Raw genomic sequence first — 15,008 nt, 5'->3', positions numbered from 1 at the left:
AGGGTGTCATGAAAACTGGGAGGTGGGGGGAGGCCCCCTTCAGCCTTCATTCCTTTCACTGAAATATGTACGTAAAATAATTTTAACGGTAAACTTCTGCACCCTAGAGACAATTCAAGTACAGCTAAACCAAAAGAGAAGGAACCACTCGGACGAAAACCTCACGTCACCACCACCAACCACCGAGACGAAAATCTCGGTCAGCATTCTGGTCTCTGGGCTTCCTGCTCTGCCCCGTCGGCCTGCAGACCACCGTTTCTGCCAGGGTTTTTCAGAAGAGGGAGGTCGGCCGGAGTCAGACTGGGCAGGATGGCCTCTCTGAAGCTGGCCACTCAGATGTTTTCCTCTCCGGAATCACAGAGGCCTGTTCCTGCGCTGCCCCACATGCTGCCCCCAGCCATGCCGGCTGCCAGGCACCTGCCATGTGGCTGGTGGTGGGAACTGGGGTGGCTCCCAGGGGAGCACACACCAGATTCTGAAAACTTGGTATAGAAAAACAAAAGAATGCAAAATATCTGCAATAATTTTTTTACACTGATTGCATATTGAAATGATAGCATTTTGGATAACTGGGTTAAATGAAATATATTAAAATGAATTCCATGTGTCTCTCATTTGCCTTTTTTAGTGTGGCTCACAGTGTATTTCTGTGGGGCAGGCTGGCTACTCCTTTCCAGCCCTGGGGCCCCAAGGCACCGCCTGCTGAAGCCCTGGCAGCCCGGTCCCTGCAGAGGCCCCAGCGTGACCAGACGCCTAGGCCCCAGAGCGCCTGCTGCACTGCCCCCACCCCCGACCGGGGGAGGGGACACAGACCTGGATGACACAGCTACGCTTCCCTATGGAACGCCGCATCCTTCACGGCCACTACCCCAGTGGTCTCACAAATGCATTCCCTCCAGGAGGGCCCTGTGCACAGAACGTTCCTGGGAGTATTCTGGGAGTGTCATTCTAACACACGTTTGTTACAACTTTCTCATGTAATTATACTAAATTGTATTAGATGTTCTAGTGAACAAAGTCAGGAAAACTTGTAACAAGTGGAACACCCCAAAGCTATGTAACAGCAGAACGTAACTCTCCTTGCCCACCCCCCACAGAAACTTCCACGGCCTTCTCCATTCCCATACAAACACTTCAGAATTATTTTTAGAGAGATATGACTTTACATGTTTTCATTAAGGTAAGAACGGTGCCATCTTTATTCTCCCCAAATCAGGGGAAGTAAAACTGAAAGAAAGCAAAGTACTGGGAACCAGAACTCTGGGCCTCGTGTGAGTGGCATTTATTTCTGGGTTTCAGGCCCACGAGGCGGGCCCGCTGACCCATACACAGAGGACTAACGTGTCCCCCGGCAAAGGCTCGAAGGCTAGAAATAATCCTTGGGGTTGTCAAGTCTTAAGGCCCGAAGAGAAATTTGTCAGAGACTCAACATCTATTCTGTGGAGCCACAGGCTTCACAAAGACCACGTGGCAGCAAACTCCCGTGAGACGGGAGCAGCCAAGGCTTCGCCCACGTTGGTGAGTCTGAAATTCCAGGTACAGACGGGCCTGGACGCCTTGGGGAGGAACCAGGCAGCAGAAGGGCACGGTGGCCGGGCAGGGCCGGCGTCTCACTGCTCTGGAGTAACCCGGGCTCCTGCCTGGCCAGGGACTCAGCGAACACCCCAAGCGCTGGGCCCTGCAGGGACGGGGCAGCCTCCCCTGAGCGGGTGGCCTTGGCCGTGGTCCTTTCCCTCCAGGCGACAGCTCCCACGGGGTCCAGGTCAGAACCCGCAGAGCTGCGGACGCATCGAGGAGAGCTAGAAACGAGATTGCTGTGTGCCATCTCCTGACCTTTAGTGCTGACAGCTAACTCAGTGAAAAATAAATAAAACCACCACGGAGCTGAACACATCCACGGGCCGTTTCCGGCCTGCAGGTCATCCCTGTCCTTGGGCTGTGGGAACCCTGGTCAGAGCAAGGCCCCTGGAGCCAGGTGGTCTGGGCTTGAATCTCGGCTCAGCTCCCTCCCACCTGTGCATCCTTGGGCAAGCGGCTTCACCTCTCTGAGCCTGTTTCCTCGTCTGTGAAATGCGGGCAACGGCAATGTGCTGGGCACAGGGTAAAGCACGGCAGAACCGATCAACAGGGCCAGGAGCACCGCACACCCTGACCCCTCCTTGGGCAGACAGCGCCCCAGTGAGGAACTTGGGTGGGGAGGCAGGGGGTGAAGCAACTCTGCCTTCCTCTGCACCCCCAGCTGGCGCCCACGCCCCCGGGGACAGAGCGCTGGGGCCCAAGGCCCCTGCTCGCACCACTGTCTTTGCACACGAGGTCAAGCAGGCAGCACATTTAGGGAAACGAGGGGCCCTCTGCCTCCCTGGGCTCTGGGCTGCGAAGCACTCAGCGCTTGGATAACGTGCCTCAAATTCCAAAACTACGCTCCCTTTTGTGACCACGCCGGGAGGCTTAATCACCTCAAATTAAACCTGTCCTGCAAAAAGGGCTTAGGAGTCTCCCCTCTCACCGTCGACCGTGGGGTCTCAGCCACCGGGGACTTGGCGCTGTTTCAGCAGCAGCCCCTCCAGGTCCGGGCCCTGGAAGCCCTGCCTGCTCATGCCCAGCTCAGTCAAGCGACCAGGAGGCGTCAGAACAGCTGCAGGAACTGCGTGCACACAGCTGTGATCGAGGGAGTTACTGCCAGGCCCCGGCACGGGCGTCAAGAGCTCCAGCTCCACTCCAGCTGCTGCTGCAGGTGCCCGGCAGCCCTGTGCAGATGGTCTCCAGACATGAAGTATGCACCTACTGTGTACCCTGCAGTCTGCAAAATCCTGGAAAGGCCGGTGGGACTCCCAGCTAGGAGAGGGGAGGAGACCCCGGACACGGAATCAGGCAGCAGAGCCACAGGGCACCTGGGGAAGCAGCCACGGCAGCAATGCCGGCGAGGCTTTTAACGCAGGAGATGCTTGCGCCAAACACTACCAGGCGGAGAGCAGGCGGGGCCAGGGCTTCCGGAAGGGGAGGGAGTGGCAGGGATGACCCGAGGCTGGTGGAGCAGAGGCAGGTGGCGCTGGCGTGGGTCCCAGGGATCCGGGCTTCACCTCGTGGGCAAAGGAGCAGTGCCAGGGAGTGAGCAACGTTTGCACTTGAGGACACCTGGGGGCCAAGGCTGGAGGCAGGTCAGGGAGGAGCCCAGGGCCGGGGCTGAGCGTACTCAGGAAGCGGGGTGGCGGTGACAACCCAGGGCTCTGACAGCAGACACGGGTGGGGTCCTGGAGGCCGGAGGAGAACTCCAACAGCAAAGACGCTCACGTCCCAGGGAACGTCCAGACCGGTTCTGAAGGCCTCTGCTCACACACACAGGTGCAGGCCAAATGGCAGCTGCTAGCTCGGGACCCTGCAGGGGCGTCACCCCAACAGTGTGGGTGGGGGACCTGCATGCTCCCCCCAACAGGAAGCCAGACCCCAGCCTCGGGAAGCCCCCCAGGACATCCCCAATCACCTGAGCCAAACTCAGGTCAAAGGCCAGGGCCCCAGGAAGGGCCCCTGTGCCTCCTGGAAGCCCAGCACTTCCCAAGCAATTGTCAGATTCAGAAACAGAGCCAAGCCCCCAACTCCCGCTGACCCCAAGTCCAGAGGGCGGCCACCGTGTCCAGAAACAAGGAACCTGGGCCACCCCCGCAGCTGCACGTTCACGGACAGTGGCCGTGAAGGGTCCTCCTGAGCCTTCGGGAAAGCAACCCTTCGAGGCCCTCGATGGAAGATCCACCAAATGCGTCAAGAGACGCAGCTGCAGCTCCTGCCGCCCTCACAAGCTGCTGGTCTGCACCGTGGCGGTCAAGGGCAGCACACAGGCGGCCGACCCCAAGCCCGGCTCAGGCTGAAGCCCAGCACTGCCCAGGGCCTCTGCCTCCCGGCAGGGTGCAGCCTCAGATCAGCGGCTGCACTGGACCCCGGCAACGGCGTTTTAAGTGCACTGGAGCAAAGGACAAATAACGTCAAGAGCAACCCTACTTGGGGCCTTTGAATCAGGCCTTTTCATTTGGTTGGAGAAAAAAATAATCTCTTGACAAACTGGGAGACTGTACACATAATGACGTCTAATGGAGTTTTTAAAAAATCCTATAAATCGAATGACTGTATTTTTCCCTTTATACTTTTGCTTTTCCCCCCAAATTTTAACAAAATCAATTTTAAATCTGAAAAAAGAACACATCACAGTATTTCTTAAAGAAATACAACCCCTGGAGGGCCTTTGCGCAAGCTCCTTCCTCGGGCCTGAGGGGACCAGGAGGTCTGACCTACTGCCTGCAGGAAGGACGGGGGACGTACAACCTCGGGCCTCCTGCCCTGGCAGTGATGGGAGCCACAGCGCCACCCCATTTGACAGGACTGAACGGAGAGCCCTGGAAGACTGTCTTCCAGCAGCTTCTCTGAGACGTGACACCAGACTCGCTTCCCCAGGGGATGTTTTGTTCTTTCAAAAAGAAGAAAGGGAAAAGTTGAGTTTGAAGAACTTGCACAGAAAGTGAAAAAAGCTCATGAGCTCTGCAGTTATCTTCAGAGCTTCAGACCCTGAGAAAACTAAGTTAAGTTCAAAAGAGAGGCTCAAACGTAATCTCCACACACCCCCTCTGTGCCTCGGCCTGCGCGGGAGGGGTAGCTGCTGGTGGCCGAGCCTGGGTGGGCGCAGACGGAGACCCAGGCCCGGGGTCCCAACTCTCCCTTCTGGGAAGTCTTGAAACAGAGCTGAGCTTTGGTTTCTGCTATCCTAAAACAGGTAAAAATACAAACCCACCTTAAAGGAAGTTGGGGGATAAATGCACAGAAAGAGCCCCTCCCCACACACCAGGCTGGAGCGCAGTGGGGCCCGTTCCCCGGGACCCCGGCCTCAGGCACAGCAGCCCGCGGGGCACAAAGGATGGGGGGGCGGTGGGACAGCAGGAGGCAGGGGTACAGCTACCGTCCAGTCACACGGCTCAAGATGAGGCCCTGCGGGCTACAGACACCCCGAATGAAGGTCTCCTGGTGGGTCTGGCCCCTGCCCTGTTACGTTACAGAACATGACCCTATTCCTGCATCTCCCGGGGTCCAGCAGCGGCAGGAGGCCTCTCACAGCACGGAGCTGACATCCCTAGGATGCTGCCAGGTCCCGGATGCAGCAACTACCTTTATCTCTCGTCTGACCTCAGTCACCACCATCTGCTGGGTGCCCAGGGGCTGGGGCAGCCCAAGAAGCACTGGCCACTTCCCCTCCTCAACCTGCGCCCCCGAAGGAGCAGGAGTTCTCTCTGCGGCTCAGAGGACACTCGGGGCCCTGAGGTCAGGGCTGGGCTCCCTCGTGGCGCCCGAAGGGGTGGCACCTCCACTTTGGTACAAGGAGGGCCTGTTTCTTCAACTCACAGACAAATAATGGAGTTTTGGTTTCTCTTCCATTGACAAGAATACGTGTTACAGAAAAACTGGAAAATGCAGAAGGGTGAAGGGAAGAAAATAAAATTCACCCACAGTCCTCCCCGCAAAGATGGCCTTTCTGCCCCGTGGACCTGTGAGCGCATCGGACTCAGCCGTCGTGGGGTCGTGCGGGCCGGTCTGAGGGTACCTCCACCTCCTGGGGGCTGGCTGGGCCCTGACATGATGGCCTCTGGTCCCCGGTAGATGGCCCGCGTCCACGTTAAGGGCCAAGGTCTGGCATGATGCCAGGCACAGAGTCCAAGAGGAGGGCCGCCCGGCCTCAGCCTCGCTCGGCAGTGATACCCGCAAACCAAGCCCCCGTGGCAGCACAAGTCCCAGGGCTCGGGCCCAACTCAGTTTCCAGAAGGTGCCTCCTGTCCGGCCCAAGTCTGGGTATCCAGTTCCCCAGGCCTGGCTCGCACTGTGTTTGTGTGGACTCCCTTCCAGGAGCTGAGGAACGGCCCTGCCGAGACGGCCCCAAACCACCCCCATGTCCGCTCACTTCCTGGGCAAGAAGCGTGCTTTCCTGATGAACACGAATACTTGCCGCGGTGGCTCTCGGAGAACAAATCAGCAGAGGCCTGGACAGTGCCGCCGACTTGGAAGCTTCAGTTCTGGAAGTTTCCACTTCGTTATGATTCCGTGAGTCCCCTCTTCTCCAGACACTGGGAGAAGAATCCGTGTTTCTGTTTCAAAACCAAGTGTTTTCTCGTAGTCCACACCTGGGCTCCTGACGGCCCTGAAATCGTCACCATCTCCACGGAGCCACGTGAGCCAAGGTCAGGTTGGGGGGGTGGCGCTCGCGTGGGCCCATCACCACGGGAACCGTCCGCTGCGCCAGGCCTCCAGAGGGTAAGGCAGATAGAGCTTGTCTTCCTAAATTAAGAAGGCATCTGCCTTCTGACTTAGCAATCACCTACCTAGGAATTTACGTTACAGAGATACTCACCCAGTGATACATGTACGCCACTGCAGCATTAATTTTAGCAGCAAAAGAACGGCACACTGCTTCATGGCATTTAAATAAATGACGTTATGGTCACGCCGTGGGCTATGATGCAGCTGAAAGCAGCAGCCCTGGGGTGCGCTGAGGAACAAAGGAGGCAAGTCCGTCTCTGCAGCGCAGGCCCGCTGCGTGTGCCGTGTGATGAGCGGGGCATCTCCGGGGCCCCCCAGGAGGTGGGTGGTAGCTGCGATGGAGTGGAGAGGAAGACTCTCAATTCTTACCTTCCACGCTTCCATACTGTTTGAATTTTGTTTGCTGCAAGCACACATTTACACAATAAATTTTAAAAAGGATTAGGAAGGTGGGTGTTCACTGTCAAGTCTGGTCAGGGACAAGGGGTGAAAACCTGTCACACAGCCTCGATTTGCTCCTGTAGGAAGATCAGATCAGAAGTTCCGGAATAGCTCCAACTCGGGCCTGCGGAAGTGTGTCCTGTGCCCGATCTCCTCTGGGGCTCCTGTCAGCGGAGGCCCTGCCGGGACAACCAGGTGTCAGGTAAGGCCTGGACAACTGAGGGAGCCACCCCAGCTCCAGGGCTGGTCTTGCTGCTGACGTGCCACATGTGTGGGCCAGCCACAGGCTCTGGGAGCTCACTCACGGCTTCTGTGATGTGTGGGACAACGGGGAGCTCACTCCCACCCGACTCAGGACACAGACAGAACAAAGACAGAGGAACTCCTGACGCCACCACAGGGCTGCAAAGACAAGTCCATTTTCACGGGGCCTCCTGCAAGGTGACCCAAGAGGCCCCCTCACTCCCGATGGCTCTTGTTTAGAAAAACTTTGTCCAGTAGAACCTTCTGTGCTGATGGAGATGGTCTTCATCTGCACTGTCCAAACGGGCAGCCACTGGCCCTGTGGAACTACTGAGACCTTGAGTGCGGTTTTCACTTTGACTTTTGATTGATTTGAATGTTAACTGGCCCCACGTGACCAGCAGCTCCTGTACTGGTCAGCGCAGCCCCAGAACCTAGCTCTCTGGTGCCAACGGTTAAATCTCGTGGCCCTGGACCCTCCCCTGCCCGAGTCCAGGTCCCCTCCCCCAAGCTCTCTTCCTGGCCTGCTCCACTCCAGTGACGCAGACCCCCTCCCCAACCATCTCCCCCATCCCCGCAGCATGATTATCAGGACACCTCACTCCCCAAGGCATTCACACCTCCAGGCCCCCGAGTTTCTGGATGCCCAGGGCCAGTCAGCCAGCGGGGATCTGTCCACAGTTCCCTCGAGGGGGTACCCATGGCCCTGAAGAAATGGGGTGGGTGACCCCCAAACCGACTGAGTCCCGGCTGGCAGGCAAGGAGGTCAAGGGCAGGCAGCTGGGGTGACCTCAGCCTTTCAGGTCAAGGGAGGAAGGCGGAACACGAGGTGTAACTAAGTGAAGGGAACACGGCCTGCTTCTCACTGGGCAACGCGGCCACAGGGGCAAAAAGCTCGATGTGAGTCAGATGAACTGGACCCCGAGCTCCACAAACAAGCTGTGATCGCAAGGGAAGTGTGAGCCGGTTCCATGAGCCACGGGAAAAGCCGAGCCGCCCGTCCACACCCGTCCTCGTACCCTCAACCATCATGGCTGTGGCGGACGTGGCTCAGCGGGGAATGCGGGGTAAGTCAGACCGACAGGCTCACTGTGCCCTCGGGAAGCGGTCCTTCACAGGCGCAGCTGCAAAGCTGCTCGAAGCCACGCCCTTACAGAAAGAGCCCACCTCCCCTTCCTGCCCCTGCCCCCAACCCCAGCAGACTCGGGGCCCTGACCATCCCTGCAACAGCACCAGCATCTCCGGGGAGCTGCTTAGAAATGCAGCACCTCGGGCCCCGCTGGGAACCACTGAGTCTTTATCTTAACAAGACCCTGCACGTCAAAGCTTGAGAAGCCCTGCCCTGGGGGAATCTCCACGGAGACGGGGGGTTGGGAGGGCAGCGGCGGACAGGGGCCTGCATCCATCTCGAGGGCCCACCAACCGTGGGAAAACGGGGGAAAGCACGCGGGGCACGTTCAGGAAAATGAAAAACCACAAGCGTGTTCCCCACGTTTCCGACTCTTCAGAGTTGAAGAATGAAGCAATTCACCGCTCAGGTGTCACATCACCCGCAGGCCACCCGGTGTGGCTGTGCTCTCTTTGGGGCCTGTCCGCGTGCTACGTGGCTGGCCGTGTGGCCCAGCACCCCACCCTTCGTGATATTCTCCCTGCAACCTCGGAGTCACAGCCCCCTGCCACCTGAGTTGATCAGTACTAATTTCGGCCATCTTTCCTATTTTCTAGGGTTTGATTTCTTTTTACTTTAACTCTAATTGATACACACCTGACATTTTCACAGGGGCTGAGCAGACCCTTCCAAACCTTAAACATCCTGCCCAGGATCACTGCCTTGACCTGTCCCCTCCCCCCACTGAAGCTCAGGTGAGATGCAGTCTAGTTAGGACCACTCTCTTCCCTGACCTGCTGGCCTCGGTCCAGAACCCTATCGTAACTACAATAGTTTGGGACTGTGTTCACACATCAGACAGACCGGCCTTCCAATAGCCACTTAAAAATCTATTCAGTATTCTTACCTATTTTTCCCTCCAGAGGGGACTTTTAAGCCCACTGAAATTTTGGCAGGAAGAACAGTAAACTACTAGGTTAACTTGGGAGTGACTATCATTTTATCTGTAATACTTAATCTTTCTTATCCTGAACCATGGTATTTTTTCTGTTCAAATTTCCTCTTATATCACCTCAGGCGAGCTGCTCTGTGGGTTCACACGGGTGGTAAGTTAGGTCTTCCTCCCAACAAGGTTCTTTATTATCTGCAAATTAGGACAATTTTGCCTTCCTTTCTAATATTATCATGTTTCTGTTTCATACCTTACTTCAATGGCCAAAGCCATACACAGTAACGATGACCACAGGAAGCTCTAGTGTGAACACACCTGATGCGCGAGAAGCCAGAGAACAGGCGGCTCTCACCTGTGTCCCCGTCTTCGGCCTCGAATGCCCGCCTCCCAGGGGCAAGTGGAGCATCACTGTGAAGACAGGGCAGCGTGCTCTCCCTCCGCCATGGCGTCAGGGCTGAGGCTGAGTGCCTGGGCTTTCAAAGGGCCTGAGAGGCTGGCGTGGCCTGTGGGGCAAGGTGGGCCGGTCCCTGACCCTCACATGGGACGAGTGTCGCCTGAGTAAATACCCCCCCAGAAGTTGGGGCGGAGGAAACAGCAAAGCGGATACAGCTTCACAGAGGGACAAACGTAGGGCCCTGCCTACCGGGCACAGGTCCAAACGTTTCAAAGCCCCTAATGTACCTCACCGAGACAAATGCAATTAATTTTCCAAATCAACTAATGGCTAATCTAAGAAAGAAAGAAATCTAGAGAGAAAGAGAAGAAGAGAGAGAGAGAGAGAGAGAAAGGGAGGGACGGAGAAAGAAAACATCAGACTACTGTATCAAGTGAGTGATGAATATGAAAGAGGAACTCACGGGCCCAATTTCTACAGTAATCCGTACTAAAAAGATAACGGAAATTCATGTTCTACATTATCTAATATATGTATCTGATACATAATATCTATTTTAATGTTCTATTAATGCTCCATTACATAAAGGGCGTGGTGGGGTAGCAAAGAGGGAAAACTGGGAGGCAGGGGTGTGGATGCCATTGTTTCTCAGAAACGTCATCCTACTGCTATTCATGCAACAAACATCTAGAAAAGAACAAAGCTATGCTAAAACACCAGGTGAGGTAAGAACGTAGAACAGGCTGACGCAGCCAGACGTTTGAGAAAGACTGCAAGACACGGAACTGTCCTAGACCGGGTGGTGGATGGAGTCACGGCTCCTAGTCCTCACCTCTCCTCAACTCACACCTTTTCCCAGGTCACTCCGCAGTCCCTCCCACTGGGGACAGTAGACTTCCTGCCCCTTGACTCAGGCTCAGTCTCATGGCCTGCTCCGGCCAACAGGATGCTGGTTTGAGCAGTGCCCGGTCACAGCTCTGCAACAACCGTGGGAGGGCCTCTGCCCTCGAGAGCCACTGATGCCTCGGCCAGGGCCCCAGAAGAAACACGTAGAAGAGACCTATGTTCAACCTGCAGCAGGAGCTGAACCAGTTAAACTGCAGCATGAAGCAGAGCCACCAGCCGAGATAACCCCAACCAGTCAACCTCCAGCCAAGTCAACAGAAACATGAGCAGGAATAAACAACTGACACTGTAAGACCCTGAATTCTGGGATGTTTGTTATGCAGCCACGTGGCAATAGCTGACTGATACAGATGGCTTCCCCAAAGGGAATCCATAAGCCACTTAAAGACAGCTTTTCCCTCCAAATTCATAAAGAAATCAAAGCTACTCACCAGGCTCACCTTTCTTCTTAGACCCAGACTTCTTCTTCGCAGGAGCCTCTTGCTTTGGTGCCTCCTGGCTCTGGACCATATCTGCATTTTTGCCCTGGATAGGAGCTGACTCTGCCTTTTTACCCTGATTGGCAGATGCATCCACCTTTTTGCCCTGGTTGGGGGACCCTTCTGACTTTCTGCCCTGGTTCAAGTTTCCCTCTGCCTTTTTGCCTTGATTGGGGGCCCCTTCTGCTTTTTTCCCCTGGTTTGCAACACCCTCCGCCTTTGTGCCCTGATTAGCAACCGAATCTGCCTTTTTGCCCTGATTCTGGCCCCCCTCCGCTTTCCTGCCCTGGTTGGGGGTCCCCTCTGCCTTCTTGCCCTGGTTGGAGGCCCCGTCTGCCTTCTTCCCCTGGTTGGGAGTCCCCTCTGCCTTCTTCCCCTGGTTGGAGGCCCCTTCTGCCTTCTTGCCCTGGTTGGGGGTCCCCTCTGCCTTCTTGCCTTGGTTGGGGGTTCCCTCTGCCTTTTTACTCTGGTTCTGAACCACTTCTACCTTTTTGCCCTGATTGGGGCTCCCCTCTACCTTTTTGCCCTGGTTTGGGGTACCCTCCTCCTTTTTGCCCTGATTCTGAGCTCCCTCTGCCTTTTTGCCCTGATTCTGGGCCCCCTCGGCTTTTTTGCCCTGATTCTGGGCCCCCTCTGCCTTCTTGCCCTGGTTCTGGGGCCCCTCTGCCTTCTTGCCCTGGTTGGAGGCCCCTTCTGCCTTCTTTCCCTGGTTGGAGGCCCCTTCTGCCTTCTTGCCCTGGTTGGGGGTCCCCTCTGCCTTCTTGCCCTGGTTCTGGGCCCCCTCTGCCTTCTTGCCCTGGTTGGGGGTCCCCTCTGCCTTCTTGCCCTGGTTCTGGACCCCTTCTGCCTTCTTTCCCTGGTTGGAGGCCCCTTCTGCCTTCTTGCCCTGATTCTGGGCCCCCTGTGTCTTCTTGCCTTGGTTGGGGGTCCCTTCTGCCTTCTTGCCCTGATTCTGGGTCCCTTCTGCCTTCTTTCCCTGATTCTGGGCCCCCTCTGCCTTCTTGCCCTGATTCTGGGCCCCCTCTGTCTTCTTGCCCTGGTTGGGGGTCCCCTCTGTCTTCTTGCCCTGGTTGGGGGCCCCCTCTGCCTTCTTGCCCTGGTTCTGGGCCCCCTCTGCCTTCTTGCCCTGGTTCTGGGCCCCCTCTGCCTTCTTGCCCTGGTTCTGGGCCCCCTCTGCCTTCTTGCCCTGGTTGGGGGCCCCCTCTCCCTTCTTGCCCTGGTTCTGGGCCCCCTCTGCCTTCTTGCCCTGGTTGGGGGCCCCCTCTCCCTTCTTGCCCTGGTTGGGGGCCCCCTCTCCCTTCTTGCCCTGGTTGGGGGCCCCCTCTGCCTTCTTGCTCTGCATAGCACTGGTGGCAGAGGCACTGCCCTTGGCACCCACTGGGGACACAACCACCATAGGGACCTCCTTGGGAGCGGCTTCCAAAATGGCAGCCTTTGAGGCAAGAACCTGGATGGAATTTACTACAGAACTGACTGCTGGTTCCACCTTTGCCACTTTTTTCTCCTTCTTCTTTTTGTCCTTAGGGGAAGAAGCCGGCTTCTCCTGGGGCATGGCTGGTACCGTGGCTACAGGGGGAATGACCACGGGGGACTGGACTGGGGTTGGAGCCACCGCCACTGCAGGCGCCCGCACTGGGTCCTTGGGGAGGATGGTCACGTTGGGGCCTGGCTCATGGTCAGGTATCTTCCCGTTGGGTTTCTCGTCCTTTTTCTTGGTCTTTCCTTTCTTCTCCACTGTTTTCTCCTTCTTTTTCTTCTCCACTTTCTGGTGGTGAGTCTTCGCCATCTCCTTGCGCTGGTTGGCTAGAGCTTCTTCATACGACGTCTCCTTCATGGAGAACGTCGACACCAGGAAGATGCCGATGGCGGAAACAACCATGAATCCACCAAAGACCACAACCCCCAAGGTCTGGGTGTCGTAAATATCCATCCTGGTTTGCTTTCCTTTCACCTGCCAAATACATACGTGTCAATTACTTTTTGTAGAAACTGAGGTATTCAACAACCGCCACCCCTACCCCCAACACTTGACTTACGGTTTCACTAATTCTTCAGACTGATAAAGTGAAGGAAGAAACAAACTCAGGCCATCTCCGACGTCACCCGTTCTCCCCGCCCCCTTCAGAAGTGAGCAACTCTTACATAAGATATTCCATTAGTGCCGGGACATACGAAGCCATGGAGAGATGGCAGCGAGGAGCTCTATAACCAGGGCACATAACACCCAGGAGACTCAGATGCCGTGATCCCAGTTCACGATGTTCCCCACACAGGGGTCAAAGATACACATGAGCACAAGCACCGGCCAGGTGTGAGACAACTGGGAGTAGTGAGGACTGTGGCAAACTGCCCCACTACATTAGGGCCAGGTGACGCCCAGCCACAGCTGATTACTGTAGACATGCGGGCACTGTGTTGAGAGATCTTTTGCTTTCTCACATTAGGACAGAAATTTTTTTTTCCTTAACGTGAAGTTGACTGATTTTAAAAATGCCATGTGAGTCAAACCAAACACAGCTGCCGGCTCTCAGCCACAGCGTCCAGGCCAGCAGGCCCTCGCGAGCCATCTGACTCTGCTGCCTCCATTTCCTCCAGTGCTGATAAACACAACTACCCAGGGCCAAAGATGAGAACCTATGCATTACAATCCGGAAAGGTGATCAAAATTTGGTGAGGAAAAATGGCCTTTAACCAGTGATAGCTCCGAAGAGCTATGCAACCTGCAAACTTGCACATTAGGAAACAGGAAATATCAGTCTTGGGAAGTCGACCAAGTAAGACTCCAGGTTTGGAATTTCACATCCAGAGGCTGCAAAGAGGGAGGAGGACAGTGCCACCAGGTCCACTCCTCGCCCTGGGGAGGGGACCCTTTGCCTGATGACACACTCCCAACCGAGAGGATGAACCACCCCTTCTTGCTGGCCGGGGACCAAAGTCCATAGGGTCAGAGGTGGCCAGGTCCACACCCATCAGCTGTCAGCCGGGCTAAATCTGACTTCAGTGAGAAACTCCAACAGGTTCATTTCTTGGATACATTCAACTTTTATCAACTAATTTTGATGCTACTACAATCACATTCCAGTCCCCTGAACTGGGGAGTGAGAAACAGCTCCCCCAGGAGGACCAGCAGTGGACCTGAGAAGGGAACGCAATGGTGAGAGGTGGGGGAGGAAGGCAGAAAGGGGGAGAGCTGAACGGCCCCCGGGTCCCCAGAGCCGGGATAGGCTGGGCCCAGGCTTCTCGGTGGCTTAAAAGTTGAGATTCCTCTTCCAGTGGCAGTGGGGGTATCTAAACAACAGTCGTGAAATCCAAATTTTGACATTAGGGCATTTGAAAGGAGGGACTGAGCAGAGAGACTGTTGTAAATGGCTCAGCATGGTGCTCTAGAACAAATGCACAGTCTCGCCGTCCTTCTGCAAAACCCTTGCGGAAGAGGGTGGAACGCGCTCTGCTCTCCACGGTGGTAAGTCTCTCAGCTGAGGCTGTGACACTTACTTCACCCAGACTGTCGCCGGGCCTGCAGCTCCAGGCCAAGCTCCACATTCCACTCCTCAGGCCCGAGGTGGAATCCTGGGGCGGGCTCTGACCCCGGGCCATGGGTTCTGGCAGCGAGATGCACAGCCAGGGCCCCTCACACATGACAGTCGGGAGAGGCCACCCCACACGAGCCCTTCGGGATCCTCGCAGCCGAGTGTGCAAAAGGCCTGGAGGGGGGTCCCGTGGGCGGGAGGACAGGGGCAGGAAGCTGGAACGTTCCAGGCCCCGTTCTAACCCCGCTGCTTGGAGGGCATCCACCAACCGAAACTCCGGGTCCTCACAAGCACCCCTCAGAACTTCACGTTTCAGGTACAAAGCAACACCATAACCACTATATCCATCCTATTCAGATGACAAAAACCCTTTGACCTTCTGTACAGCACACGGAACTCTACTCAATGCTCTGTAATCACCTACATGGGAAAAGAATCTGAAAAAGAATGGATATAAAAATCCTTTGAAACACCCCTTCTCCAGAGGCAGCACCACGCCAGGGGCCCGGGTCACCCCGGCTGCGGGTCCGTAAGCCCCGGGTGGCGTCCCCAACAAGCCCTGGAGGGCGGGGCCCCTGGAGCCCCAGGGCCACCAGCCCCCACGATGGGCGCCTGCCCCCCACCGTGGGCTCTGCAGACATGTGGTTTGGTTAGAAAAGCCACG

At 56.2% G+C, this 15,008-nt stretch overlaps 1 protein-coding gene across 6 annotated transcripts in view; it reads right to left on the bottom strand.

Moving 5' to 3' along the window:
- The window catches only part of RRBP1 (ribosome binding protein 1), a 57,817-nt gene that overhangs the window by 24,257 nt on the left and 18,552 nt on the right, over positions 1-15,008 (bottom strand). For all 6 annotated transcript variants that reach the window (XM_036824443.1, XM_036824445.1, XM_036824441.1 and 3 more), the window contains exon 2: positions 10,767-12,765. In XM_036824443.1, coding sequence (XP_036680338.1) covers positions 10,767-12,744 — 1,978 coding nt within the window. In that variant the 5' untranslated portion in view covers positions 12,745-12,765. The remainder of the gene's footprint in view (positions 1-10,766; positions 12,766-15,008) is intronic.

This window comes from Balaenoptera musculus, chromosome 15 (genome assembly GCF_009873245.2).
Source record: "Balaenoptera musculus isolate JJ_BM4_2016_0621 chromosome 15, mBalMus1.pri.v3, whole genome shotgun sequence".
Lineage (NCBI taxonomy): Eukaryota > Metazoa > Chordata > Mammalia > Artiodactyla > Balaenopteridae > Balaenoptera > Balaenoptera musculus.
The sequence above is the reverse complement of the archived record's forward strand: the minus strand, read 5'-3'. Positions and strand labels throughout refer to the sequence as shown.